The following is a 27,702-nucleotide window of genomic DNA, read 5'->3' as shown; positions in this document are numbered from 1 at the left end:
GGAATCTTCCATCAAGTCATGTAATTTCTGACAACTATGCTCAAAATTAAGTGAGACTTGAATTTCTGACTTAATCAAAGTTGTTGAACATCTATTCCTTTCATCATTCCATTTCTTTCCTTGGAAAAAAAATCTCTTTCAGCATATGCATTCGAACCAGGTATACTTAGAACACAAGATACCGACATTGTTATATTTGGAAGAACTTCTAAATTAACTTGAGAGAAAACATTCACCCATTTTGAGTTCACATTACAACTCTGATCACTATAAATAGTGCAGGTTATCTAGCCCCAGCCGAGGGCACGAATTTACTTACTTTACTTATAAGTAGGGATGGAGGGACTCTGCAGCATTCGACTGTGGTGAGAAGAAGCAGACCTTTCGATACATTATTCAATGTTGCTCTCTACATTCCTATCCTGAAAGGCCTAATGGCATTTATATTGTCACTCCTGATGTTGTTAACTGGCTACAAAATGTAAAAGCTGATTTGTAAACTTAAGTATCTTCTTTCAGTTTGAGTTTCTGTCATATTGTAATACTGTATAAATATTATCATAACAGTAGATATAGAATTAATCAGAGGATGCTTCTGTATTTATTTTCAGGTTTGAAAAATACATTAGCGGAAAATACATGGGAGAAATTGTCCGGGTCATCCTTCAGAAGTTGGTGAAGGATGGAGTGGTATTTAATGGCAAGGCCTCCGAAAAGTTACTCACCAGTGGAGCATTCACTACAAGTTTTGTTTCTTTGATAGAACAGTAAGTATTTCTCATTAATGCATATATTATTTGTGTTTGATATTTTTCTTAGTTTCAAGTTTACAAATATTTTAGCCAAAGAAATTTAAAAAATAATTAATTGTGCAATACATATTTCTGGATGATTTGAGGTCGGGAGTTCTGGTACTCAGTGACTTATGTTGACTTGGTGTCCACACTAAGCTTGTCATCAACATGGTGACTGAACAAGAAAGCTAAGAGTATATTGACTTATTCAAGGTATCTTTACCACAATGTAATTACACTGTCTTGCAAGAAAACAAGAATAATCCGGTTTTCAGATTGGATTTGCATACAGTCTGACAACTCTTACTGGTTGTCTCAATCTGCCACCTATTGGTAATTTTTTATCACCCCCCTGACAAATCATGATGGCTCGTCCTGTCCCAGTGTGCTCATGGGCCTATTTCTCTGCTATATATCATTCACCTTCAGAGGATTAAGTGATTATAACGGAGTGTATGCAAAACTGATTCTAAATAGGAAATACTGTGACAGTTTGACTATGGTACAAATTTTATTTATGGTATTTTATAACCTTCGTTTTGTATAGAAAGTCAATGAACATGAAAAGACACATATAATAGGATAAACACATCTTCACACACTGCTGTCTTCAAACACATTCCCTCCCTCCTTTTGTGTATTCATGTTTGTCCTCGTATTCTCTTTCTGTTACTCCCTCTTTCCATACTGACTTGTCACTAGACATTGGCTTTATATGCTGTATAAATCACCAATATACCAGGTGTATGCATAAGTTTTTGCCGGTATTGTGGTAAAGAAAACACATAATTTTCAAGGGAAATTTATTTTGTCTATTCAAAATATTGGCCATCGGCTTCTACACATTTCGCCCATCTTTCTGGTAAGTTATGAATACCATGGCAGAAAAACTATTTGTCTTTAGCGGCAAACCATTCGTCGAGCCATTTTCCAACTTCCTCGAAATTGCTGAAATACTGCTCTGTGAGAGCGTGTCCCACTGACGCGAAGAGGTGACAGATGGCACCAGGTCGGGGAGTATGGTGGGTGCGGAAGGTTGTCCCATCCAAGCGATTTCAAGGTGTCACTAGTTTTGCTGTGTGAGATGGCGCATTGTTGTGTAACAAAATCACTTTGCCATGTCTTCTGGCCCATTCCGGTCGTCTTTCGATCAATGAGTGATTTAAATTAATCATTTGTTGGCGACAGCGTTGTGCTTTAACAGTTTTGCCAGGCTTCAGTTGCAATTGCTCTTCTTCACACTTTTGTGGTCTACCAGAGTGCACACTCTCATTCACAATGAAATCACCACATTTAAATTGTCGAGTCCATGTCTCACATGTTCTAATCAATGGAGCGTGTTCGCAATATGTTTCTATCATCAAACAATGACTTTCCACGGCCCTTTTCTTTTGATTAAATAAGAAAAGCAATGCGTTTCAGGCACAAACGTCAACATGATCACTGAACGATACAATACAGACGCTACTGTTTGGCGGACTCAACTTGTGCCGGTTGGTAGGTTAATGTCAGATGAACAAACTGACGTATGTGTCAAATTCGTACGCTGCCTACTGCTCGCTGGTGCCATCTCTTAGTGAAACTGGAAAAGACTCACATACACCTGGTAAGCATGCAACTATGCAGCAAAAAGTGATAAAAGATGCATTTAAATATGCACCTACTTTCATGCTATTAAACACTTGTATGAAATGAAAACATAACATTCCTTTACTAGACTCATGCAATCACCCACACCAATACATATAATCATGATCATGAATAAACAACAGAATCCATCCATCCATTATCTAAAGGCTATGCCTTGTTGCTGCAGCCACATCTCACGGTCTTCAGCAGTCCTTTTCATCGTGACATAGGAAGCAAAACCCAGCTGAGTGATTATGTTCCTAAGATATGAGAGACGTGGTCTTCCTCTCGACTTCTTCCCTAGGACCTTTCCTTCGAAGACATTCTGGAGAAAGGTGTCATGCCGCAGGATGTGTCCAAGAAATTTAGCTTTCCTCTGCTCTATTGAATAAATTAAATCCGTTCCTCATTAACGTCATTCAAGATTTGGATATTAGTCTTCTTTTCTGTCCAATTCGTCCCTGTCAGTCTTCTCCAGAACCACATTTCCGCAGCTTCTAGTATTGATTGTGCTTTTTTTCCCAAAGTCCAGCTCTCACAACCGTAAGTTAGCACACTCCAAATAAAGGTTTTAACAAATTTCTTCCTGGTTTCAATTCCTATGTGCTTATTTAACAATAGATTTTTCCTGCTTTGAAACACTTGTTTTACCATAGCAGTTCTTCTTTTGGCTTCTGTCAGGCACTGATTATCATTGGTAATAACACTTCCCAGATAATAATAAAATTCTTTAACCTGATCTATTTTTTCACAGCCTAATTTAATGTTTTTGTTTTCAATTCAGTCTTCTTCTTTTGAACGACCATTATTTTTGTTTTCTTTGTGTTTATTTTTAGCCTGAACTTCTCTAACGTGTTGTTTAGTATACCGAGCATTCTACTCATTTTGTGCTCTGAATCAGCTAACATTGCAACATTATCTGCAAAGCGGATACTATTAATTTGTTTACCATTAAAATTTATCTCTTTGGTTTTTTCTTTTACTGTACTAATAGAGAATTCTATGAAGATATTAAACAGATAAGGTGATGATGATGATGATGATTGTTGTTTAAAGGGGCCTAACATCGAAGGTCATCGGCCCCGGGAGATAAGGTGATAAGGGACAACTTTGCCACACTCCTCTTCTTACTCTTTCTTCTCTTGTCATTCCATTGACGTTTATTTCTTTGCTTTGGGCTCTATACAGGTTAAAAAGCAAACATCTGTCCTTCCAATCAAGACCCAACATTCTCAGAGTTTGAAATAATAACTTCCAGTCAACCTTGTCGAATGCTTACTCTAAATCCACGAAAGTTACATAAGTTTCCCTGTTAACTTCCAGTCTTCTCTCCAGGATTTGATGCAGAGCTAGAATTGCTTCTCTAGCAGCCTTACCTACTTTGAAGCCATATTGGCCGTCATCTAAATTCTGTTCAATTTTCCTGCTGATTCGACCTTTAAGTATTGTCAGTAGGATTTTAGAAGCATGGGATAGAATGGCTATTGTTCTGTAATCTGAACAGTTCTTGTCATTTCCTTTCTTTGGGAGTGTTATTGCCCAGCTCTTTATGAAATCAGGTGGAATGATACCTTCTTCACAGCAGTTTGTAATGATAAAAAACAATCTCTCTTTCATGATGTCTTCACAGTTCTTCAGGAGCTCTGCTGAAATGTTATCAACACCTACGGCTGTTTTATCCTTTAATAAGTGTAGAGCCGTATTAAACTCACTTTTTTGTAATTGGTGGGCCTTTCCTGTCTACCTCAATCAGGCTCTCATCCTCTACATAATCCCAAATGTTATCTATTTCCTGACCTTCATATAGATCTTCAATATATTACTTCCAGCAGTCACCTACCTCATTTTCAAAAAGAATCTTTCCTGCTTTGTTTTTAATCACATTACTTCTGGTTATTTTCTTGTTCTGCAAAGATTTTATTTTAAAATATGCCTTATCAGATTTCCCTGTTTTTAAATATTTTTTAATGTCCTCGCCAATTTCATTCATCCAGCTGTGTTTTGCTAAGTGACACTTGTCTGTTATTAAATTTTTTTAATGCTTTATATTGTTCAAAATCCCTGCTTCTCATTTTGTTCCTCTGTTCAATGAGATCTAAAATTTCTTGTGTCATCCAAGGCTTCTTTGGTACCAACCAATATTTCTGAAGTGGCTGTTATTAAGCTGTTCTTGACATTTTCCCATCCAGTACTTTCACTGCTCAGTTGATTAGTTTTCTCTTTGAATTTTGAAGCCAAATCTGCAATGTGTAAGTTATTCAAACACCATTTCTTTGAACCGTATGTTTTATGTTTTCTGAATCTAACACTGCACTTCGCTGTAACTAATATATGATTGCTGTTGACATCAACCCCAGGGTAACTGTGACTGCTAAGCACTTGGTTTATGTATCTCTGTCTTACTATTACGTAATCTTACAGATGTCTTCTACTATCTCCAGGAGCCTTCCATGAATAATATTGTCTTTGTCTTTTGTGAACATCAAAGCATGTATTAGTTATTAATAGTTCATGTTGTTCACAAAACTCGAGCAATTTTTCTCCTCTAGAGTTTGTTTTGCAAAGTCCAAATTTACCAGTATGTTTAAGATTTTCATTACTACCAACTGAACAGAATGAAAACCAAAAAATTGCAGTATTTACTGCTGTGGCTGTTCCAATACAACAAACAATCTGTGCAAACATTGTGAGATGTATCAAGCTATCAACGTTCACTGTTAAAACAATATGCATAATTCTCCTAAATAAGACACAGTATGTTAATTTTTATTTTTATTTAGCGTATGATGAATACAATATTATTTACAATATATACAACTACCATCTCAAGTTCATAACTAAAGTTCCATGTCAAAATTTAATAGCCAGAGAAGAGCTTCAATTGAGACACAGTTTAAGTCCTCTATAGAGCCTCTGTAACTACGTAAAGGACACTCAAATGCAAGGTGTTCCACTGTCTGTTCCCCTTGTCCACAGTCACATTGCGGTGATGTCTTCCATCCCCATTTGAAGAGAGTGGCTCCACATCTACCTTGGCCGGTCCTAATTCGATTTAGCATCCTCCACTGCCATCTGGGAAGAGAAAAACCATCTGGGCAGTTGCATGGGTTCTCAATGATGTGGTGATGTGGTAATGAGGATTGCTGTTACCATTGTTCTTTCCAGGCGTCCGATATATTAAAGGAGGTGTCCTGTAAATTCATTGCAGTACGCCAAGAAGGGTGTCTGGATTTCAGTCGTTTAGCTGGGAAAGCTGCTATGTCAGAATGAATAGGGAGGTGAGGATTGTTTTCAATTTTCTTCCACAAGTTAAGCAGTGACTGTGATCTTCTTAGGGATGGAGGTGGTATGTGGCTTAGGGTGGGAAGCCAGTGTGTGTTAGTTGGTCGGATGCATCCTGTAATGATACGCATTGCTTGGTTTAGCTGGGTGTCTACTAATCCAGTGTGAGCACTGTTAAGCCAGGTAGAGCAGCAATATTCAGTGACGGAATAAGAGAGTGCAAGAGCAGTGGATCTCAGGACTTGAGCATTAGCACCCCAGGATGTGCTTGCCAGCTTTTGGAGGATGTTATTTCTGGTCTTGATCTTGGCTGACACATTATAGAGGTGATTCGTGTAGGTCAAGGACCTGTCCAGGGTGACTCCCAGGTATTTTGGGTTACTACAATACTGTAGATTCTCTCCTCTGAATGGTATGGTTGGTTTGTGCCCAGCACTTCTATTCCGCAAGTTAATTAATACACATGATAAATTAATTAGTGAGGTTCTAAGAAAACAATGAAAAAACCCACAAACATGAGAAATACACATTCCTCTTTCATTTTACACTGCACATCCAACTTCTTTTGTCCATAATTTGCTTCTCCAAGTTTTCTGGTATAAATCTGTGGTGTTTATTTGTTAAAACTAGCTTTAATGCGGACAATGATCTCTCTACATCGTGACAGGACAGTACTTGAATTCAGGAGCGAGTGCAGGTGTTAAACATTCTGGTAGATCGTCATTATCAGTAATACCCAAATATTTGTTTATAGCTGCCATGATATCATAGACCGGATTTCGTTTAAGGACATCACGATATTTTGTTTGCAGACAATGTCCAAGGTTTCCTGGGACACCTTCCAGTTCATGCTTCCCATTCTCTATAATGCCCAGTGAATCAATAAGATGCAACACACGTGTTTCTAGCTTCTTGATTGATTCCAGCTGGTGTGATCCAGAAGCGTGTCTTGATAAGTGCCAGTTCCCTTTGAACCATTTCATTGCCGAAAGAGTTCGCAGCATTCATTACTTTACATTTTCTTGAAGACTGCTTGGAAAACACATTAAAATATGAATAATAAAGGTCAAAAATATGCACAATAAATTTAAAATGTATGCAAATATGCATATATATAAATGCACTATTATACTTATTAATTTGTCCAATTTCATCTTCAAACAAGCTTCCTTGTCGGTTTTGGATGTCTACATATCGCCAAACAAACTATGCATTTGCATACAATTCCAAAGTCTGCTTATCACTGTGCTTGTTATATGAAGTGTTCCTTTTCACGCTTGTATCTCCCTGTACATGACTTGATTTGTCACTTGTTTGTTTCTTCCCATTAGCTGTAACTTCCTTTATTGTGCATTGATACTTGCAGATGGCACACTATCTTGCTCATCATCCTACCTAGTACGTCTCATTTTGGCAATGACTTTTGATTTTCTTTTTGGTTTCTGTATAACTCCACAACCTTCGGTGGTCCTGTTTGAGGATACAATCAGCTTTTGGGATGATAACAGACAGACAGACAGACAGACAGACAGACAGACAGACAGACAGACAGACAGACAGACAGACAGACAGACAGACAGACAGACAGACAGACAGACAGACAGACAGACAGACAGACAGACAGACAGACAGACAGACAGACAGACAGACAGACAGACAGACAGACAGACAGACAGACAGACAGACAGACAGACAGACAGACAGACAGACAGAATATTTTTCTTTCCTCCTTGTCTCAACCGCACACAAATTGGCTGTTGCAGAAGATGACTTTCCTTCAAAATCATCTTGTTTGAAATAGGATGAACATATTGTGCAGGTGGTAGGATTGCAAGTATCATCTCTTTGGCTCTTGGTAGTCAACATTTTACAGATATTCTCACGTTTTGAGAATGTATCAAATGAAATATTTATTAGCTGGCCTAATTTAATGCAGTTGGATGTATATTGTATACAGGTTGCTGATGTTTTCAAAACAATACAGTATTCTTTGCCAATAATAATAATAATAATAATAATAATAATAATAATAATAATAATAATAATAATAATAATAATAATAATAATAAATAATAATGTGGCGTCTGGAAAGGCCTGATGCAGGTATTTCAAATTGCCGCTTATAGGTGACCTGCGTGTCTGTGTGAATGGAGTCCTACCTGTGATGAATTCTAATGATGATGTCATACACACACACCCATTCCCCAGGTCATCAGAATTAAGCAAAGAAGGTTAAAATCTCTGACACAGCTGGGAACCCTTGGGCCAATGGTCAGCATGCTAACCATTTAGTCATGGAACACGATGTAAAGGTTACTGATGTAACCCTACTCAATCATAGGTGATCAATTTCCTCAGGCAGCTAACTTCCCGACCCACATAGCTAGTCACCACCTCGCCTTGTATCATCTTTACTTCCCCACACTTGCATGAGTCCTAGAGATGTGTGGAAGGTGGCTACTGTGTGGTTGTCAGTTGGGAATTTTCGGTGTCTTTGCTGTAACTGGAAAGCTTTTGAGTTACGTTCTGTCTTGCATACTGGTCATTTATGAATTGTAGGCATCCAGAACAGAATACCCATAGAAAGTTCTCATTTGACTGCTAGGAAAGAGAAGAGGGAAGAGAAACAGAAATTAGGAGAGGTAGAGACCATCTACACTATGTAGTCATAGTTGCACGCCAAGGGTTGAGTAGGGTACATGCATCAATCACTTTGATATAAAGAATACTGTAATGTATTTGTAATGTCAGCAAACTGTACATAATGTATATACAAAAACAGAGTCCAACAAGGATGGAGAACATAATTTTTATGAATTGGTACACTTTAAAACAGGCACCTTAGGTCAGAGACCATTTGTCAGACCTGATCATAATCTAAATCTGACTGACATCTAAACTCATGATGTACTTTTGCTCTTCAAAGACTCAGATTAACTGATTACTATTGTCTCTTTCAGAGACACTGTGGATGGTGTGGGTAATAACACCAAGGACATCCTCGACAAGCTAGGACTAACAAGTGATGAAGATGACATTGAAATAGTCAAGTATATCTGTGAAGTGGTATCCAATCGTGCAGCTCTACTTGTATCAGTGTGTAAGTATTTCAGAAACAATCTTTCTGTATAAAATCATGCTTATCTTGTTTTATTAAAGCATAAACAGACATAACTACTCCTGTCACTTTGACGGATCTGCCGACTTATTCAGAAGAGGTTCTCACGCTTTTATAGCTTTGGTGTTATTTCTCATTATCAAACTGTTCTACGCTTGTAGGAGGAGTTCCATCACTGGAACAAGGGTCGTAGAACTTTGTCTCGACCAAGATCAATATCACAGAATATTTACGGATAACAAATGAAATATGTAGCCTAATGTTTTTGCAAGCTTCAAAGCTTATGTAAAATGTTATACAGTAAATATGATTTTTTTTGTTTTGTTTTTCTCATTTTGCGGCAAGGAATCCCATCGTGCACGAGTATAAATTCATTTTAACCAAACCATTGTATTTGAGGCAGCAACCAGGTTCTTAGTACGTAACATATTATTTATGTTTTGTTATTGTTGTTTGTTAATGGTTTAACATCACACTGACACATTGAAGATTTTTGGCAATGCAAGGATGGGAAAGGGCTAGGATTGGGAAGGTACTGGCTGTGGCCTTAATTAAGGTACAGCCCCATCATTTGTCTGGTGTGAAAATGGGAAGTCATGGAAAACAATCTTCAGGGCTGCCAACAGTGGGATTCAAACCCACAATGTCCAAAATGCAAGCTCACAACTATGTGACCCTAACCGTACAGCCAACTCGCTTGGTATTATTTATGTCTTATAGTACCTTCTACAATGTATCACCGTCCACTCCAGATCATCACTGAAATTGAATACTTCACACAGTCTGGGTGGAATTCTTCTCCTTCTTTTCTTATGGCTGACTTGTCTCTTCTGTGACAGAAAGAAACAGATTTGTCAGTAAAGCAGACCTCAAATGAAACTGAAGGAGTAGAAAAGAGAAATAAATCTTGTATTAAACACAATTAACTGAGTCGACACTTCCATCATTACAAATGTCTGAATGAGTAGTAATTAGATTGAGTGGATTGGTTGTGTGGTTAGGGGCATGCAGCTTTGACCTTTCATTCGGGAGATAGTGGGTTCGAGCCCCACTGTTAGAAGCCCTGAAGATGTTTTTTTCATGTTTTCCCATTTTCACACCAGGCAAATGTTGAGGATGTACCTTAATTAAGGCCACAGCCACTTCCTTTCCACTCCTAGCCCTTTCCTATCCCATCAGTGCCATAAGACCTGTGTCGGTGCGACGTAAAGCCAATTGTAAAATAGGTAGTAATTATGTCTTCATGAATGGCTTAACTTTCTCCAGTCATCACTTGACCAATTTTGGAGATTCTTGGCTCACTGGAACCATTTTGCAGCCATAGAAGGTCTCAAAGTCGCTTGCTTTTATTTCAGCATGAAGCAGCTGTCACTGTTCTGGTGATACAAATGACCCAGACTCTTCTAGTTTGTTACCTACGGTAATTCTATCCACGTCTGTTGTGTAATGGTTAGCACTAAAATAAAAATGAAATGGCGTGTGGCTTTTAGTACCGGGAGTGTCTGAGGACAGGTTCGGCTCACCAGATGCAGGTCTTTTGATTTGACGCCCGTAGGCGGCCTGCGCATCTTGATGAGGATGAAATGATGATGAAGACGACACATACACCCAGCCCCTATGCCAGAGAAATTAACCAATTATGGTTAAAATTCCTGACCCTGTCGGGAATCGAACCTGGAACCCCTGTGACCAAAGGTCAGCATGCTAACCATTTAGCCATGGAGCTGGACATGGTTAGCACTATTAGCTGTTGTCCCTAGGGAGGGGGCCTGGGTTCACTGCCAGAAATTTAAGCTGTAGGAAGGCTGGTATGTGGTTAAATAGATACCTACAAGCATGCCACCTCTCCTGGAAATGGGTCAGAAAAGAACTGCAACATCTGAGGATGAGGACATGAATTTACATCACTATTTTTTTTTTTTTTTTTTTTTTTTTGCTAGGGGCTTTACGTCGCACCGACACAGATAGGTCTTATGGCGACGATGGGATAGGAAAGGCGTAGGAGTTGGAAGGAAGCGGCCGTGGCCTTAATTAAGGTACAGCCCCAGCATTTGCCTGGTGTGAAAATGGGAAACCACGGAAAACCATCTTCAGGGCTGCCGATAGTGGGATTCGAACCTACTATCTCCCGGATGCAAGCTCACAGCCGCGCGCCTCTACGCGCACGGCCAACTCGCCCGGTCCACTATTTTTTACCACAGTAGTTTTCTACATAGCAGATGGCACCAACCCTTGTCAGAGTGTATGCCTTAGACAGGCTGCACCAGGCTAGCAATAGCCATACAAAATTAAAATTATTATTATTATTATCCCTGAAAATTTTTACTAAAAATTAATCAGTTTTTCCCTACTTCTTAGGGTTAGTTTCTTCACCCAGCGACAGTTTCCTACACGTTGTTGACATTTATTCTTTGACATGTTCGGACATTTTAAATAGTCTTCGTTAGACTGGTGTGATATTATTTTTTAATCTAGAAGCTATGGAAGAACTTTTTTCAGCAAGTGGTGTTCTAGCAATGCCTATCTATCCTGGCAAAAATGTCTGCTTTTCTACCCATAAAATTAAAAAAAAATTCACTCAGTAGAACTAGCCTTAAAAGTCATGAGGTGGTGGCTAATGTGCTGCTGAGACACCCTTGTGTAGCAATCCAACTGTTGAGCCTGGTGCCACACTGGGGTGAAATGTTGGTGGTTTCACAACTGAAAAGTCTTAAAGCGCTTGAAAGTAGTGTATTATTATTTTAAGTGTTTAACTTTAATTCTGAAATTTGATATTCTCAGGCCATAAAATGTGCAGAAGGGACCAAGATAGGTTCATCAATAGGGCACGTACAGTTGGATTTAATTTAAACCTATAGTCATTACTGTATTACAACATTTGTGGTTTCTTCAGAGGAATCGAAGCAAGTCTTCATGAAATATTAAGATTCCCAACCAGTTTGTCTCACACATCCAGGAATGATAATTTTGTGACAAAAGAGATCTTTAACAATGTTCCTGAAGCCAATGTCCTGGAGTTGGCACATTTAAACACCATCATATGCCATCAAATTCATTATCTAGCGAACAGTGAGGAAACAATTAACCAACTGCATCACTGATATCGGCAACAGAATATCATATCTAATACACAAGATGAAGAGAAATTTAGGGATAACCACGGCATTCCACAACAAATATAAAGTTATATTGGTTTTTGCTTGGTTTCCAAGTTACAGAAGTTAGAATTTGACTATGTGACGACACTGTGATTCATATCAGTGTAATGATCACCAAGTGGCTGAATGGCTAATGCATGTGCCCTCAACTCAAGGAAAGTGGACAAGAGGATGAGGTCAATAGGTTTTGTGCTAACAAGTGGATATCGAGAGACAGTTGACAGCATGGCAGCAGACATGTGTCACTACACCATCACTAGAGTGAATTCAGTTTTCTTTTCCACTTAATGTTAAAAACAAAATATACGTAGTTAGTATAAGTGTAACAATAAGAGTTGGGTAATTAAAAAGTTAAGAGGTGAGGATGCTGAACTTTTAATGATGAGAACAATTTATTTTTTTGCCAGCACATGGTGTAGGGTAGCATGCCAGCCTTTTACCCAGAGGACCTAGGTTTGATTCCTGATTAAGTCAGTGATTTTTACATGGACCTGAGGGCTGGTTTGAGGTCCACTCAACCCACGTGATTACAACTGAGCTGTGAGATGCTGGTCCCAGTCTAGAAAGCCAAAAATAATGGCCAGGAGTGTTCATCTCACTGACCATGCATCACCTCATAATCTGCAGGCCTTTCAGCTGAGCAGTGGTTATTTGGAAGGCCAAAGAACCCTCAGGGCTGATAGTGTCAGGGGGATTTACTTTATTTAGTTATATAAGTTGTTGAATATATTTTAAATATAATTGGTATAATAGCAGTTATAAAATAATTAATTTGATTGATATTGAAAATATTTTGTCAGCAATCAATTGTTTTTATGTTTCCAACATATCAAACATATAATTCTTCATTGTCCATGCAGTTAATACTAAAATACAGTATGTTACAATTTGATTTTAAAATAGAACTTTCACTAATTTTTTTTTGGGTACTAATTGTGTCAATTTAGTTTTCGAGGTGGAAGTTCAAAACTGCTGCTGATTGAATTTTATGTATCACCTCTAAATTCTCAGATTTTTCCTATATAAAATATGTGTCAGTGGTTTATGTTTATGTTCTTTAGACAAAAAAGGAATAAGCACTTCGGTCCTTAGAGTGGAACTGGGAGATGGTTATCAAAGATTCCCAGGTGTGAGCAGACCACTTGAGAAGTAGACCTGAGGGTTTATAGCAGCTATTAAATCATTAAATTTATTCAAGGTGGGAAGTTTCAAAATGAACGGATGGCTACATTAAATGTGTATATTAGTATAGCTCACGAATAACAATGATCACAAATGAAAAATACCAAAGAGATATACACTATGATAATATCGTGCTCCTGGGAATCCCACGTGAGAGTGGGATCTTCCATTTACCACACTGTAATTGGATACTGTCCTGTACCATCTGGAACTGAATAATGCATCTATATATGGGAGGATTCAGATTCAGAAGGAAACATGTCAGCCATCCATCTGCAATACTAGATAGCATGAGCTGAATCTTGAGATCCCATGTTCAATACCAGATGCAAAAGTTTAAATTAATATGTTTCATAAGAGTTCAGTTTAACAGTGTACCCATGTTTTCAAATTCTGTTTTCTATAACTTGTAAACCAGGCTACACTGGACATTGTTATTTATACAAACATGACTTCATGTTTGATGTAGAATTCTGTTGTGGAGTGTTTGTCTGCTAATTTCTCTTCACTCTGCCCACACTCTCTCTCTCTCTATCTATCTCTGAGGAATAGAATAATATGTATACGATACATGTTAATGACTGATACGTATATTGTAGATCAGAATGCAATGTTTATTCTCTGCATACAGGTTTGGCTGTTCTGTTGAAGCGCATGGATAGAGCTGATGTGACAATCGCTGTAGATGGTTCACTCTTCAAACATCACCCACGTCTAAAAACCTGGATGAATAAATACATAAAGCTTCTAGCACCAGGGAAAAAGGTAAGACATTATATCTGAGATATTCCTTTTTAATTTACTTTTAATATCCTGGGAACAAGATTGTTGATTTATCCTACTTTTGAAGTTAATACACTCATGTCCATAAGTTAAGGGATCTTCAAGATCCACAGAAAAACATCAGGCACCGCGATAATATGCACACTAAAAAGTGCACTAGCAACAATTTAACTCTTGACACTATGATACTGATACAAGGTGTAAGGAAAAACCGGACGTGGACAGTGGGTGGCACTGACCGTGTGTGTTGTCCCTCTACTGGAGTATACAAAACGTCAGTATGGGGTATGATAACCTTGCATGGCAATAGAAGATGTACAATGTCGCCCCACACTGTGAATCAAACCGTCCAGCATGGCTTGCAGTAACGCATCTCATTGCTCGACAAGCACCCTTCAGAGATCAACAGTGGTTCATGGGTGGCAGTCATGTTAGGGCTACAATGCTATGACTTAGAGCGTCCCAAGCATGTTTAATAGGATTTACATCCAGGAACTGAGCTGGCCACTCCAGACATGTGATGTATTCGTGTTGCAGGTAGGTACTCATCCACCAGGCTAGTCCTTTGTGGGCAGGCATTATCATCAATCAGCTGGAACTCAGGTCGATATGCGCCATGAGAAAGCCACACATACTGGATGTCAGCCCTATAGATTGCACCTGCCACAGCAGCCCTAGGTAACATATGCAATGGCATACATGTTCCTAACATGATGCCTCCCCAGAGAAGAACACTGGTATTGCCATATCGAACTCCTTCCACAATAATGGCAGAGTTGTACCATATTCCAAGAGTGTGCCAGATGAACAGACGGCAAGAACTGCTTTCCGGGAAAAACTGTGACACTACCCCATTGCTCCTGGATCCAATTACAGTGACAAGACACTACATCTGCGAGCCATGTGGTGCCTTTGTGTGAGGGAAATACATCTGGTGGGTCACCGAGCATATAGAACAACCTCCTGAAGCAGACATTACACAGTCTGACAGGAGATGTGTGACCCAGAGGCTGCTACGAGGTCTCTAGCTTGTGCAGGTGCTGTGCTGGTTGAAGTCTTTGGGTACTTAAGGCAAGATAATGTTTCTGATGCTGGGTTGTAAGGACATGGTCGACCTTGCCCATACTTATATCTCAAATATTATTATAATATTTGAGATATACGTCAACTTCAATACGGAACCAAAAATGAGAATAGTTACTTGTAACTTGGCCATACTGCCGCTGAATGTTTCCTCCCTCCTGGAATCTTCTCCACAGCCGTGAAATGATGCTATGGACGACATTCCACTCCCAATCCACCTAGCGCTGAGTGTGACCAGCCTATAATCTACTGATGATACAGCCTCGCATAGTGTAATCCAAATGGATTTGCTGTGCCATTCTGCTTCCCTACAACTCACATACTGTCTGCCAAATGCATACAACATTCACTCAGAATCGCTGCACCCAAAGCCTCTGTACACGCGAACTGTTTAAAGCACACCAATCGATTCCGTACTGAGCATGCCACATGTCTCCGTGTTGTCCAGCCACAGTTCGGGCCGCACATTATCGCCAGGACACAATGTTTTCTCAAACTTACGGACATGAGTGTAGCACTATTAAATCTTGTTAGTTTTGAAACTTGGTATCACTAGTTGCTGCATTGCTACAGTCATGTAGAGGTAGCCTCAAGAGGCATTGGTATTGTTCAGATACAAAAGTCTTTGTCAGATGTAACCTCTCCCTCTAAAACTACCCTTCAGTTATCACAACATACAACTTAAATCAGATGTCCTCATGCAACTGGCAACAGACCTAGTGGATGTTCTGGGGTTCTCATCGATAACACTGTGCACCTGCTGTGCTTACTGTGATCTTTATTTAATGTCCCAAGGCTGTGAATGCTTTCTGCCCTTACCTATATCCAACGCATCCCTGATAGAGACTTTCAAATCCTTCCAAACTTCATGCACAAAATAATGACCTGACCATTTTCATAAACCGTACATTCTCATCATCGTGTATTGCATCTCATGTGTTGCTAATAGTCTGACAGTGATGCTCTGAAAAGATAATACTACAGTAATTAATCTGCACATAAATGCAGCAGCATAATTACATATCATTCACGCCCTGTAAGCCAATGGCCGTAGCCATGTTGAAACACCGGATCCCTTGAGATCTCCGAAGTTAAGCAACATTGGGCGTGGTCAGGAGTTGGATGGGTTGCCACGCGCTGTTGGTGGGGGGTAAGGGAATGGAGGAGCGGAAAGGAACTGGCCACCATACTGCACGTAAACTCCGGCTCAGGAACACCTCTGCGGAGGTTTGGACCTGTCTTCGGGCAGAATAACCCTTACCTTACCACACCCTGTACATTCCTAAATGTGCCAACAGTTTGACTATTCTGAAATGTTGATTATTTATTGTTGTTTGCTTCTTGTTTGTAGTGATTTGTAGCATCCATTTTCTTTGAAGGTTTCTGGTATAGTACTAATGAATAGAGCTATAAAAAAGCATGTTCAGTTAGGAGATTAATTTTATTATAATGAATTATGGGTCAGTTACCCCTTGCAGAACAAGATAAATAGAAAAAAGAAATGAATATCTGTTTCACAAAAAACTCAGAATTGAAAAATTTTCTAGAAATCTAGATAGAAAAATATGAAATGCTGTGAAATGCTTAGTATAAGATGAAAATGCTGAATTTTGGATTCTAAAATATAATCCATGAATTCTTTACATCAATTGAGGAAAGTAGTGGTGGTGGTGGTGGTCAGCTGGTGGTTTCTGTTTTAAGAGGAAGCACAACTAGACAACCATCCTGTCTTAACACTAACCAGAGGACGGGCTTCATGGTTAGCACACTGGACTTTGGTCAAAAGGGTCCCGGGTTCGATTTCCAGCAGGGTCGGGAATTTAAGCAGTATTAGTTAATTTTACTGGCAAGGGGACTGAGTGTATGTATCATCTTCGTCATCATTCCATCCTCATCACAACCCGCAGCTCGCCTACGGGCGTCAAATCAAAAGACCTGCACCTGGTGAGCCGAACATGTCCTCGGACACTCCCGGCACTAAAAGCCATACGCCATTTCATTTCACTAACCAGAGGAAAAAATGAAAGGTGCGACACTTTAAAACATGAAGAAAGGGAAGGGTCCCAGAGGATATGAAAATTAAAAGAATCCCTAGGCCTCGCAAAACTAATACCGGTGGGGTCAAAAAAGAACAAGAGCTGACCAAGCTAGGTTGGACAAGAAAGATGAAAGTGAGGATCTCGACACAAGTAACCGCAAGCAAGCTCAGCTAGGAGAAACCATGGTCATCAACCCACAATCCCAAGTTGAGAGCCCCTGATCCCCCGTCTTCAGTTGCCCGTTATGATAGGTAGGGGATACTGTGTATATATTCTAATCTCCCCATCCACAGGAAGATGAAAATGGAAAACCATGCAAAATCATCTTCAGGGCTGGCAATAGGGGGGAGTTCAACACCGTCTCCTGAATGCAAGCTCACAGCTATGTGATCCGAACCATGCAACCAACTCGCTTGGTGGAGGTTGTCCTTATCTCGTCTTTCTGTTAATCTACTCCCTCTTGCCGTGCTGATTTGCCATATTGTTTAATCTTCTTTCTTTACTTTTTCATGTTATGTTTTTCTATATAAATCCCTCTTTGTGGCCATGATCATTAAGGCATTAAGCATACATGCTGTGATACCGTGGTTAGCCGGTTCAAGTCCCATTGGTCAAAAAAATGTTCATCATCAGAATGTTGGCCGGCAGGGTAGGAAAGGTGATGGTATACAACTTATAAACACTAGATTGCGTGCCAAAAGCTTAGATGTAATTCCAAACCTTTCGGCGCTGTGAGATTGCATCCGGGAGATAGTGGGTTCGAGTCTCACTGTCGGCAGCCCTGAAGATGATTTTCTGTGGTTTCCCCATTTTCAAACCAGGCAAATGCTGAGGCTGTATCTTAATTAAGGCCATGGTTGCTTCCTTCCAACTCCTAGGCCTTTCCTATCCTCATTTAAATCTAAGAATTTCATTTTTTGTCCGTATTGAACTGAGAATGGAAGATAGGAAAACTTAAAGGGTCCACCTTTTCAATACAAAAATTTATAGTTTATTTATAACACATATTTGCACTTGGAACTAGTTTCGACGCTGTTTGGCGTCATCATCAGCCAAAATGTGGGAAATAGGCTAGCATGTAGGCATTTATATTACACAAGGCGTTACATTAAACAATACACATCTTATAAGGATTCATTTGTTTCTATATTCGTCCCTGTTTTTATCTCCTTATAAGATGTGTATTGTTTAATGTAATGCCTTGTGTAATATAAATACCTACATGCTAGCCTATTTCCCACATTTTGGCTGATGATGACGCCAAACAGCGTCGAAACTAGTTCCAAGTGCAAATATATGTTATAAATAAACTATAGCATTTTTGTATTGAAAAGGTGGACCCTTTAAGTTTTCCTATCTTCCTTTCCTATCCTGTCGTCGCCATAAGACCTATCTGAGTTGGTGCGACATAAAGCCACTAACAAAAATTTAAAAAACCTCTCTGCAATGCTCATTTGGATTGAGGTTATATGACGTTATTGATGGTGATTCGTCCATCGGATGGGGATGTAAAGCCTTCAGCACACCCCTTGGTGCTTTTCGACAGGATAGGCTATGTGCCAGCACCAGGTTTCACCCTCTCCCTTCTACCATCATACATCACGTCATTCATTTCATCTCATTAACTCCTCTGATGAGGATGATGTCAGGAAGGGCACCTGGTCATAAAAACTTGCTACCAAGATTCATCTCTCTTCATACCCGACCCCGTAGAGAAATGGGATAAGGGTGGGACATACATATTTCTACATATACAAATTCTCTATATATGGATCTGTCCCAGAACATTTGGACATTTTATTTTCAAGGGTTCTTTATATCCTGACATATATAAATGTTATACATTGGTGATTCATTAACTGTATATTGCTTTGCTGTTTTTCTAGTTCCGACTCCTGCTGGCAGAGGATGGAAGCGGTAAAGGTGCAGGGCTTGTAGCAGCAATCGCACTCAAATTACAGAAACGTTTTCAAGAAACGTGATAGTTTAGTCTCACAACTCAACAAGCATTGTGCAATGTGATATTTATAAATTCTGTAGAGAAACTGGGTCTTCAGTTTGTTTTATAGTGTACCAGATAGAGATTTAGTGGGACTTCAGACGTTAACAGAACGCCCTGTCTTGATTTGGCTCAAGACAAACACAATATTGCAGAGAATAGCAATTAAGATTCTATATATGTTTTTATATTTCTGATGTGTGATCTGAAGAGTGAGCAAGTTTGTTCTCTGATTAAAGGACTGCCTTAATGAGGCAGTGTTAAGTGATCCGACATGACATGAGTTTGTGCATGATTCCAGCCTACCAAAATCTTACATAGCATTGTTAGGGCTGCTATAAAATCTGTATACAGAATAAGTTGGCAAGTGTTCATGTCAAATAACTTCTAAACCGTTAAAGATGTCAAAAATCTGTTTTCACTTTCGATGATGTTACCAAGAGGCCTGTAATCAAACTCCTCCAGGATGTCAATATCTGCTGAGATAACTGTGCTAACTTAGTATTTTTACATTCAATTACAATGTTTTCTACATCTAGCATTACAGTTTTGGACATTGCAAATTCAGGGGTGCGGTTATTTTCAAATTCCTACACATACTTCTTGAGAAAACAGATGTTCAGAAATGCTTTGTGTGCCAGCCACTGGCTGCCCTATTTGAATGAATGTTGCCCCCTAAAAGCCATCACATATCTGTTATTCCTTCACCTGTTACTTACGGTGATATTAAAGGTTTTAAATCAGAGTGTATTTACAGGCACAGCGGAACGCATACCTAGCTCTCAAGAAGAAGGTGAAGGAACCGTCCGCATAGCATGTGCTGTGGCTGCCTGGTTGGTGATTCATTTGAATAAGCCCCATGACTAGCGAACGAAGCATGTTCGAAGACATTCCATTTTCTTGAGAAGTACTTGCCAGATTACGAAAATAATCACACCACTGAATTTTCAATGGCCATATCTCTAATGCTACGTGTAAAAAAGAGTGTAGTCCTATTTATAAAAACAAAGTTAGTAATATTATTTCATCAGACACTGACATGCTGGAAAATTACTGCAAGTGCGATTATTACTCCCTTGGTAACACTGTTGAAAGTGAAAACATATTTTCAGTATCTTTAATGGTTTATGAGATATTTGAGGTGAAATTTTAGTTGAATAACCCTGCATATTGTTTTCCATTCCACACAAAGCCTATCTTCCTTGTGCCGAATGCAAGATACTGTTTATGCTGCAGTAGGTACCTGCTTTATCGGTTACCATCCTAAGCAATTTGCAATTCTACTTCAGATACTGAGAACATTTTTGTTAGTACAATGCTGGTAGGCTACATGTTAGAGCAGAAGAGAAGTCTCAAGTTGACAAATAGACACCCTACAGAATGATACCTCCATGTAAAATGCACATTTTCATCCTTGGTTGTCAATGCAACTGTATGAACACAGCATGTTTACTTTTCCCAGCTCATCATCATCATCATCATCATCCCACTCCAATCGCCTGGGTGTGGTTAACAAGCCTCCTCCACTCCTTTCTGTCCTTCCACTTTTCCTGCTCCATTACTTCCACCACATCCAATCCAGCTTCTCTAATGTCCTTCGAAATCTGATCCATCCACCTTCTCCTCGGTCTTCTAACTGGTCTTTTCCCCTTAATTTCTGTTTCCAGTACCCTCCTTGCTACCTGTTCCTTTCCCATTCTTTTAACATGTCCGAACCATCTCAGTTTTGCTTCTGTTCTCTGCTTTTAATATTCTGGATTCTATCTCTTCTTGTCTTTTCATCCGATGTTCTTAAAAATTTCATTTCTACTGCTTGGATCTTACTATCTTGTCCCTTATTAGTTACCAACGTTTCTAGTCCATATGTTACAATTGGTATGAAATACTGTTTATATAATGTTAATTTCATTCTCTTGGGTACTTTGTAATTCCATAAAAGCTCTCTGACTTGACAATAAAAGTTGTACCTTTACTTAGTCTGTTATTCATTTCAGGGTTGATTTCATTACTTCCATTAATAGTGCTACCCAGATATGCAAACTGTTCTACATTCTCTAACCGTTCTCCGTCTATGTTCACTTGGCTACTCTTTTTCTCTTTTCCACAGTGCATGACTACAGTTTTCATTTTACTAATTACCATTCCAAACTCCTTCAGATTTTCATTCTAAATGTCCAGTCTCCTTTGTTCTTCCTTTTCTCCCTTTCCCCAAATCACCACATCATCTGCAAATACCAAAGCATTCACTTCACCATTACTGATACTCTGTTTTACACATTTTATGATTTCATCCATCAATATAATAAACAATAATGGTGACAGTGCAATTCCTTGCTTGAGACCTTTTCTTGTATAAAATGTTTCAGAGTCACCACTCCCTACTTGTACTTTCCCAGCTATAGTAAGCCAATTAATACAAGGAGGTAATATTCTTTAAGGTTAATTTTAGAAACAAATTAAAAGAGAAAATATGGTATATGTGACGGATCCAAGCAGTAGAAATGAAATTTTGAAGACCATCACTTAAAAAAGACAAGAAGAAATAAAATCCAAAATATTAAAATCAGAGAAGATATGACGGAAAGAGGCCAAAAGGGAGACTGAGGAAGAGAAGGGGAGGAGGATATTAATAATATGATAAATTTCACACAATGTGCATTTAGTTCTTACAAAAAATTGACAAAGAGTTTTGTCTTTTGTTGCACAATATCAGATTATATCAGTCACAGTAGGCTCCGCATAATTTACACTTGCAGTTATCGTCCGGGTCATGGAATTTATCTGTTAGGCATATCCGATGATGGAAACCGTGTATGGCATATCTTGTCAATACATGACGTAGATCATATCTGGCTTGTGTCCATTCCCTATATATCATCGCATTCGTTGAATAAAACGCTGGCCATATCTCTTGTCTCTTCTTATTGAGTTCCTGCAGTACATCCAAGTAGGCTTTGGTAGCTGGTAGAAGCAGGTCGAGGCAGAGGTCTTCGATGAAAAATTGCTCTCTTGCCAGTACATATGTAAGTCGGGATAATATGTACTTTGACAGGCATAGTGCTCTTTTGAGGAAGTTGGCTTTGACTTTTTCTATGTCTTCAAAATTTTTCTTCTTTAGGTGTGTCCAGATGGTTTCCAGTCCATATGTTATGATGGGAGCAATTTTTAAGCGAAACAGTGTGGTAGCTGTGGGCAAGGATAGTTGTCTTAGGTTCTTTATGCTATTAATTGCCATCTTTGTTGCGATGGTCCGTTCTTTATGTGAAGGTCATAGACATCTCCACTCGTCTGAAGTGTGATTCCTAAGTATTTGAAATGCGGTACGTTCTTCATCGGAATATTCATATATATGATGATGTCATTTGCTGATAGTCTGCCTCCTCTTATGAATGTCATTTTAACCGTTGTAACCCATGTTGTAAGTTTGCTGAAGGTTGTTCGAATGTTTTCCAAGTTTTGTGATACAATGACCATGTCATCTGCGTATGTGGAAACGGTATACAAAGAAAAGTGCTGGAAGGAGAGGACGAAATGGAGGTCAATGATCCACTGCCAGATACAGAAGCTATGGGTGGTGGAGGAGGAGAAGGAGGATTGGAAACTTTTCTTTCCTAGTTTTGTCTCCCATTACTTATAATATTGTTACTTTTATGAATTTAACACTAATCAGATTCCAAATCTGAATCAAACTCTGCAGACCTCTGGAACAAATACTATGATAAGAAACCTTTGGTTGAAATAATGTATTCAAATGAAGTCTCAACAAGCACATATCATTCTAAAAAGCATGTGTAAGCAGGTAAGATAGATGATATGTAACAAGTACACAGAATGTAACACAGAGGTGATCGATTGGTAGTTTCAATAGTTTCAAATACAACCTCCATTCAGAAAGTTTACAGACTGAGACTAAATGAAATGAGAATTAGAATGAACTGGGGATACTTTGAGGGCACATGGTACGGCACTCCGTAACTCTGAACTGACACTATACTGTGGTCATGTACAATTCCACCAGATGGCAGGACGGTGCTTAATTTCAAAACTGCATCTCAGACATTGATGTGCAAACCGAACAGCATGTGAGCATAAAATTCTGTGTGAGATAAGGACTCACCAAAATGAGTTTTGTGAATGGAAATGACACTGAGATAAAAAATTTCACAAAGAAAATGTGGCTTTCACAATATTAAAAACATATCTACAAACAAGGAAAATAGCAGAGGAAACAATCTAGCTTCATGTAAATTAAGGAAAGTACCATGAATTCTTCAAAGAAATAAGGGAGACTTTCTTCCATATTTGATAATTGTTAAATGCTCTATAAATGTTATTCTTAAACAAGGAGCAAGTCAAGACAGGTGATTACTTGAAGACATATGAATAGTTCAGAGATTAGTGAGTGAAATACATTCCCTCCCTGTATTTTGTCATATAGCATGTTACTTACAATACAGATGTTTATATTGTATATTTTTATGTATAATTTGTACAATAAGCTGTTACCATTCCTAGTATCTAGGAGGAGAACTATACAGTGCCTAGGATAATTTGACAATCTTTCCTTGCCTAATTAACTATAGTGCTGTACACAAGAGACCTGTTACATGTGACAAAATAAATTCTGCAATTACTGAAGTTGAGTTATTTTTATTTCTGAAACAGCACAACCTGTGATTTAACACAATCCTAAATCAAACCAAAGGTAGGATACAAGCCGGTAAGGAAAGAAGAAAATAGAGGCAGCACGGTTTTACCTGAACAAAAGCCTGAAACAAGGCATGCACATAGTTGAAAATGACACAATAACCTGAATATAATCTATTCATATATAGAAAGAAAGGGACATGAAAAGAATACATAATAGTATAAACACAATGAGAGGAGACCAGCACAACATGAAAACACTAAGAGACAGGAACAACTTCACACTGCCATGATTTTCTTTTCAAGTTGCTTTACGTCGCACCAACACAGATAGGTCTTATGGCGACGATGGGATAGGAAAGGGCTAGGAATGGGAAGGAAGCAGCCGTGGCCTTAATTATGGTACAGTCATTTGCCTGGTATGAAATGGAAAACCATGGAAAACCATCTTCAGGACTGCAGACAGTGGGGTCCAAACCCACTATCTCCCAAATACTAGATACTAGCTGCACTTAAGCGACTGCAGCTATCCAGCTTGGTTACAGCCCCAGTATTTACCTGAAGTGAAAACTGGAAACCATCTTCAGGGCTATCAACAGTGGGGTTCGAACCCACTATCTCCCGAATGCAACCCCATAGCTGCGCGCCCCTAATTGCACAAACAACTTGCTCGGTACTGCCATCTTCAAATAGATTGGCTCCATCATAGTCAGTCCGAGCTCTTCAACGTCCATTTCTTCTCACTCCTGATGATCTTTTTTCTGCTTCTCAGGTTCATCAGGAGGGTGGGAATCAAAATGGACTGATCTTTAGAAATTGATGTAGAATATCTGGGACTGATAAGGAGATCCACTTGGAGATGTAGAGATTGTCTTTGTCCTTTAATGTTTTCATGTGTGTTCTTATCTCTTCTCTCTCTTCTATTGCTGACCTGCCAAATTGTTTCTTTCCTATTATGTGTTCATTTTCCTTCCTCCTATATATCATGTCATAAATAGAAAGATAAGAACATTTAAAGAAACACGTAACAGGAAAAACACAATGACACGTTAGTGTAGGAAGAGGGAGAAATAAAAAATAAGAGATATATACTGCCATGACTAGCCACCCTATTTGAATGAATATTGTCCCTTAAAAGCCATCGCATATCTGTTACAACTTTACCTATTACTTATGATGATATTAAAGTGGTTTTTCTTTTTTCTTGTTACAAGTTGCTTTACGTCGCACCAACACAGATAGGTTTTATAACAATAATGGTATGGGAAAGGCCTAGGAGTTTGGAAGGAGGCGAATGTGGCCTTAAATAAGGTACAACCTCAGCATTTGCCTGGCTTCAAAATGGGAAACCACAGAAAACCATCTTCAGGGTTGCCGACAGCGGGGTTCGAACCTTTTATCCCCCAAATGCAAGCTGATAGTTACGTGACCCAAACTGCATAGCCACTTGCTCAGAAGGTTTCATTTAAAAATATACTATTTGCTTTACGTCACACGACACAGGTAGGTCTCATGGCAACAATGGGATGGGAAAGGCCTAGGAGAGGGAAGGAAGCGGCCGTGGCCTTAATTAAGATACAGCCGCCATTTGCCTGGTGTGAAAATGGGAAACTATGGAAAACCATCTTCAGGGCTGCCGATAGCGGGGTTCGAACCCTTCATCTCCCGAATGCAAACTGATAGTTACATGACCCAAACCGGATAGCCATTAGCTTGGCAGGAAAGAAGTCCATTCAACACCCTATGCCAAATGATGTCTCTGATGACACATTTGGTGTTTACCTCACAAAACAAAATTAAAAGTAAAACAAACGTACATCACCCAACAGAGAATATGTTTATTCTGCCATCCTGTAGAGTGAAATGGAACGTCAGAACTGACGCGCAGGCTGTGTAGATGGCATCAAATTTAAAATATCTGCACACAGTAGCTGAATCCCATAAGATAACAGTGCAAGATACTTGTGAAATCAAATAAGTTCCTAGAAGAAAACCATAACTTACTTTTATCAACTGCAAATGTTAAAAACATTCAAGCTCTTAGGCCTTTACAGTCATGAAATTACCAGTGTTTTGCCCAGTCTGGCAGTGGGCTCGTCAGTTGGATTATCACACCTTTTCAAGACTCTGGCAGTTAGAACGCTGCTGAGACACCACTACTAACCTCCTATGAAGGTAAATGCAGTGACGGTGCACTAGGGAATTCCACGACTGAAAAGCTAGAAGGTTTTCATGTGACATGATAAACGGAGTTTCAAGAGTAGTTAATCTATTCTATAGAAACACAATTCTAAATGACATATCAACACGTGTACCAATCAGAGGAAAACAGAATCGGAAGTGTAATCCTAAGCAGTTCCAGCACTGGTACTCTTGCTATCTGTTGTACAGGTTAAGAAGGTTTTTTTTACTCCAAGATGGGAGGAAAGCGACTTTGTGATGGCAGGAATGTGAATTTATTTCAATATTAATGTATGTAATGGGTAAGTATACAAAATGCAGGATTCTCACCGAAATTTTACCTTTTTTTTTTTGCTAGTGGCTTTATGTCACACCGACACAGATTGGTCTTATGGCGACAATGGGATAGGAAAGGCCTAGGAGTTGGAAGGAAGCGGCCATGGTCCAGCATTTGCCTGGTGTGAAAATGGGAAACCACGGAAAACCATCTTCAGGGCTGCCGACAGTGGGATTCGAATCCACTATTTCCCGGATGCAAGCTCACAGCTGCGCACCCCTAACCGCACGGTCAGCTCGCCCGGTGAAATTTTACTGAAACAGCCAGGACAATTTTTGCGCCTTGAATCTGGGACAGTTCCGATCTTTTGGGAGTATGCCAACCATATGTAGTGATGTAAAGCCATGCCTGGCTGAGTAGTGTACTATTCCAAAATTACAGATAAATTTGAGTACAACACCACGAGCAACAACTATCAGACTATGGACAGAAATATTGCCTAGATCATGGTTCTTAATTCTTTTTAATTCATGACGCGCTATCCTTCGTAGTGAGATCAACGATACACTACAGAACAAGTTGTTGTTCGTAGGCTTGCAATCGTTTTCCTGGACTGATAGTGTAAATAATATTTTATTGCTGTGCCTGCGAAAACTGCTGTGTGACAATATTTTTGGAGAAATACTGACCTGCAGCACATATATTATTAAGAGCGAGATTCTTTGACAATATTGAACCTTAGAAACCAGAACCTAACCGATCAAGTTCTAAGCTTATAAATATTTCACATAGGCCTAGTGGTTTTTGCAGGCGCAAGAACAATTCCTTCATTAAACTCACTCTTAAAAGAAAAGGAACACAAAATATAATGTGGTGGTGACTTTTGTTTTACAAGAAAGTATAACTGGGTAATCATCCTCTCTGAACAAATAAAGTGGAAAAGAAATTTAAAATAAAACAAAATTATTTATTCAATGAAAGAATTTTGAAATGAATTACAAAATTAAACAAAAATTACTGTATCAGGCTGAAAAGGTCACTAACGTATCAAAAAGGAATATAAATTCCCAGAGTAACACAACACTTGAAATTTACATACCTTTGATTAATCCAATGTTGCACATAAAGTGGATGACGAGATCAGCAGTAGTCATGTCATCAGCCAGTATGCGTTAGAGTGTCTCCTGCAGGCCCAGGCTCTGTCTTAGGCAAGAGAGATTGATGCACTCAGTGAGGATGTGGGCCACGGTGAAGTCAGCACCACAAGAACACAATGGGGGGTCTTCCCTCTTCAATAGATAAGAGTGCATAGATCGTCCGTGACCTATTCTCAGCCCCTAGCTTCTCTCCGTGAAGGCCAGAAAGAAGATCGCCACACGGTAGTTGTCTTCTTAATTTCTCTCAGCTTGTTGGGAGTTTGGATAGCTAGCCACTCCGATTCCCAGGACGCCAAGATGGTTCGACATGCCAAGAACAATAATATCTTTAGCAGGTACCTTCATAGCCCTTGGAGGTAAAAGTACCGCTTCC

General features: G+C 39.2%; 1 protein-coding gene across 1 annotated transcript in view; it reads left to right on the top strand.

Annotated features, from left to right (window-relative positions):
• Positions 1-23,705, top strand: part of LOC136878952 (hexokinase type 2) — a 288,533-nt gene extending 264,828 nt beyond the window's left edge. The window contains exons 8-11 of the mRNA XM_067152585.2: positions 612-767; positions 8,666-8,805; positions 13,795-13,928; positions 18,955-23,705. Of these exons, the coding sequence (XP_067008686.2) occupies positions 612-767; positions 8,666-8,805; positions 13,795-13,928; positions 18,955-19,050 (526 nt within the window). The 3' untranslated portion in view covers positions 19,051-23,705. The remainder of the gene's footprint in view (positions 1-611; positions 768-8,665; positions 8,806-13,794; positions 13,929-18,954) is intronic.
• Positions 23,706-27,702: the final 3,997 nt, after the last annotated feature.

Source organism: Anabrus simplex, chromosome 8 (assembly GCF_040414725.1).
Source record: "Anabrus simplex isolate iqAnaSimp1 chromosome 8, ASM4041472v1, whole genome shotgun sequence".
Taxonomy (NCBI): domain Eukaryota; kingdom Metazoa; phylum Arthropoda; class Insecta; order Orthoptera; family Tettigoniidae; genus Anabrus; species Anabrus simplex.
Note: the sequence above shows the minus strand (reverse complement) of the source record. Positions and strands in the feature narration are given on the sequence as shown.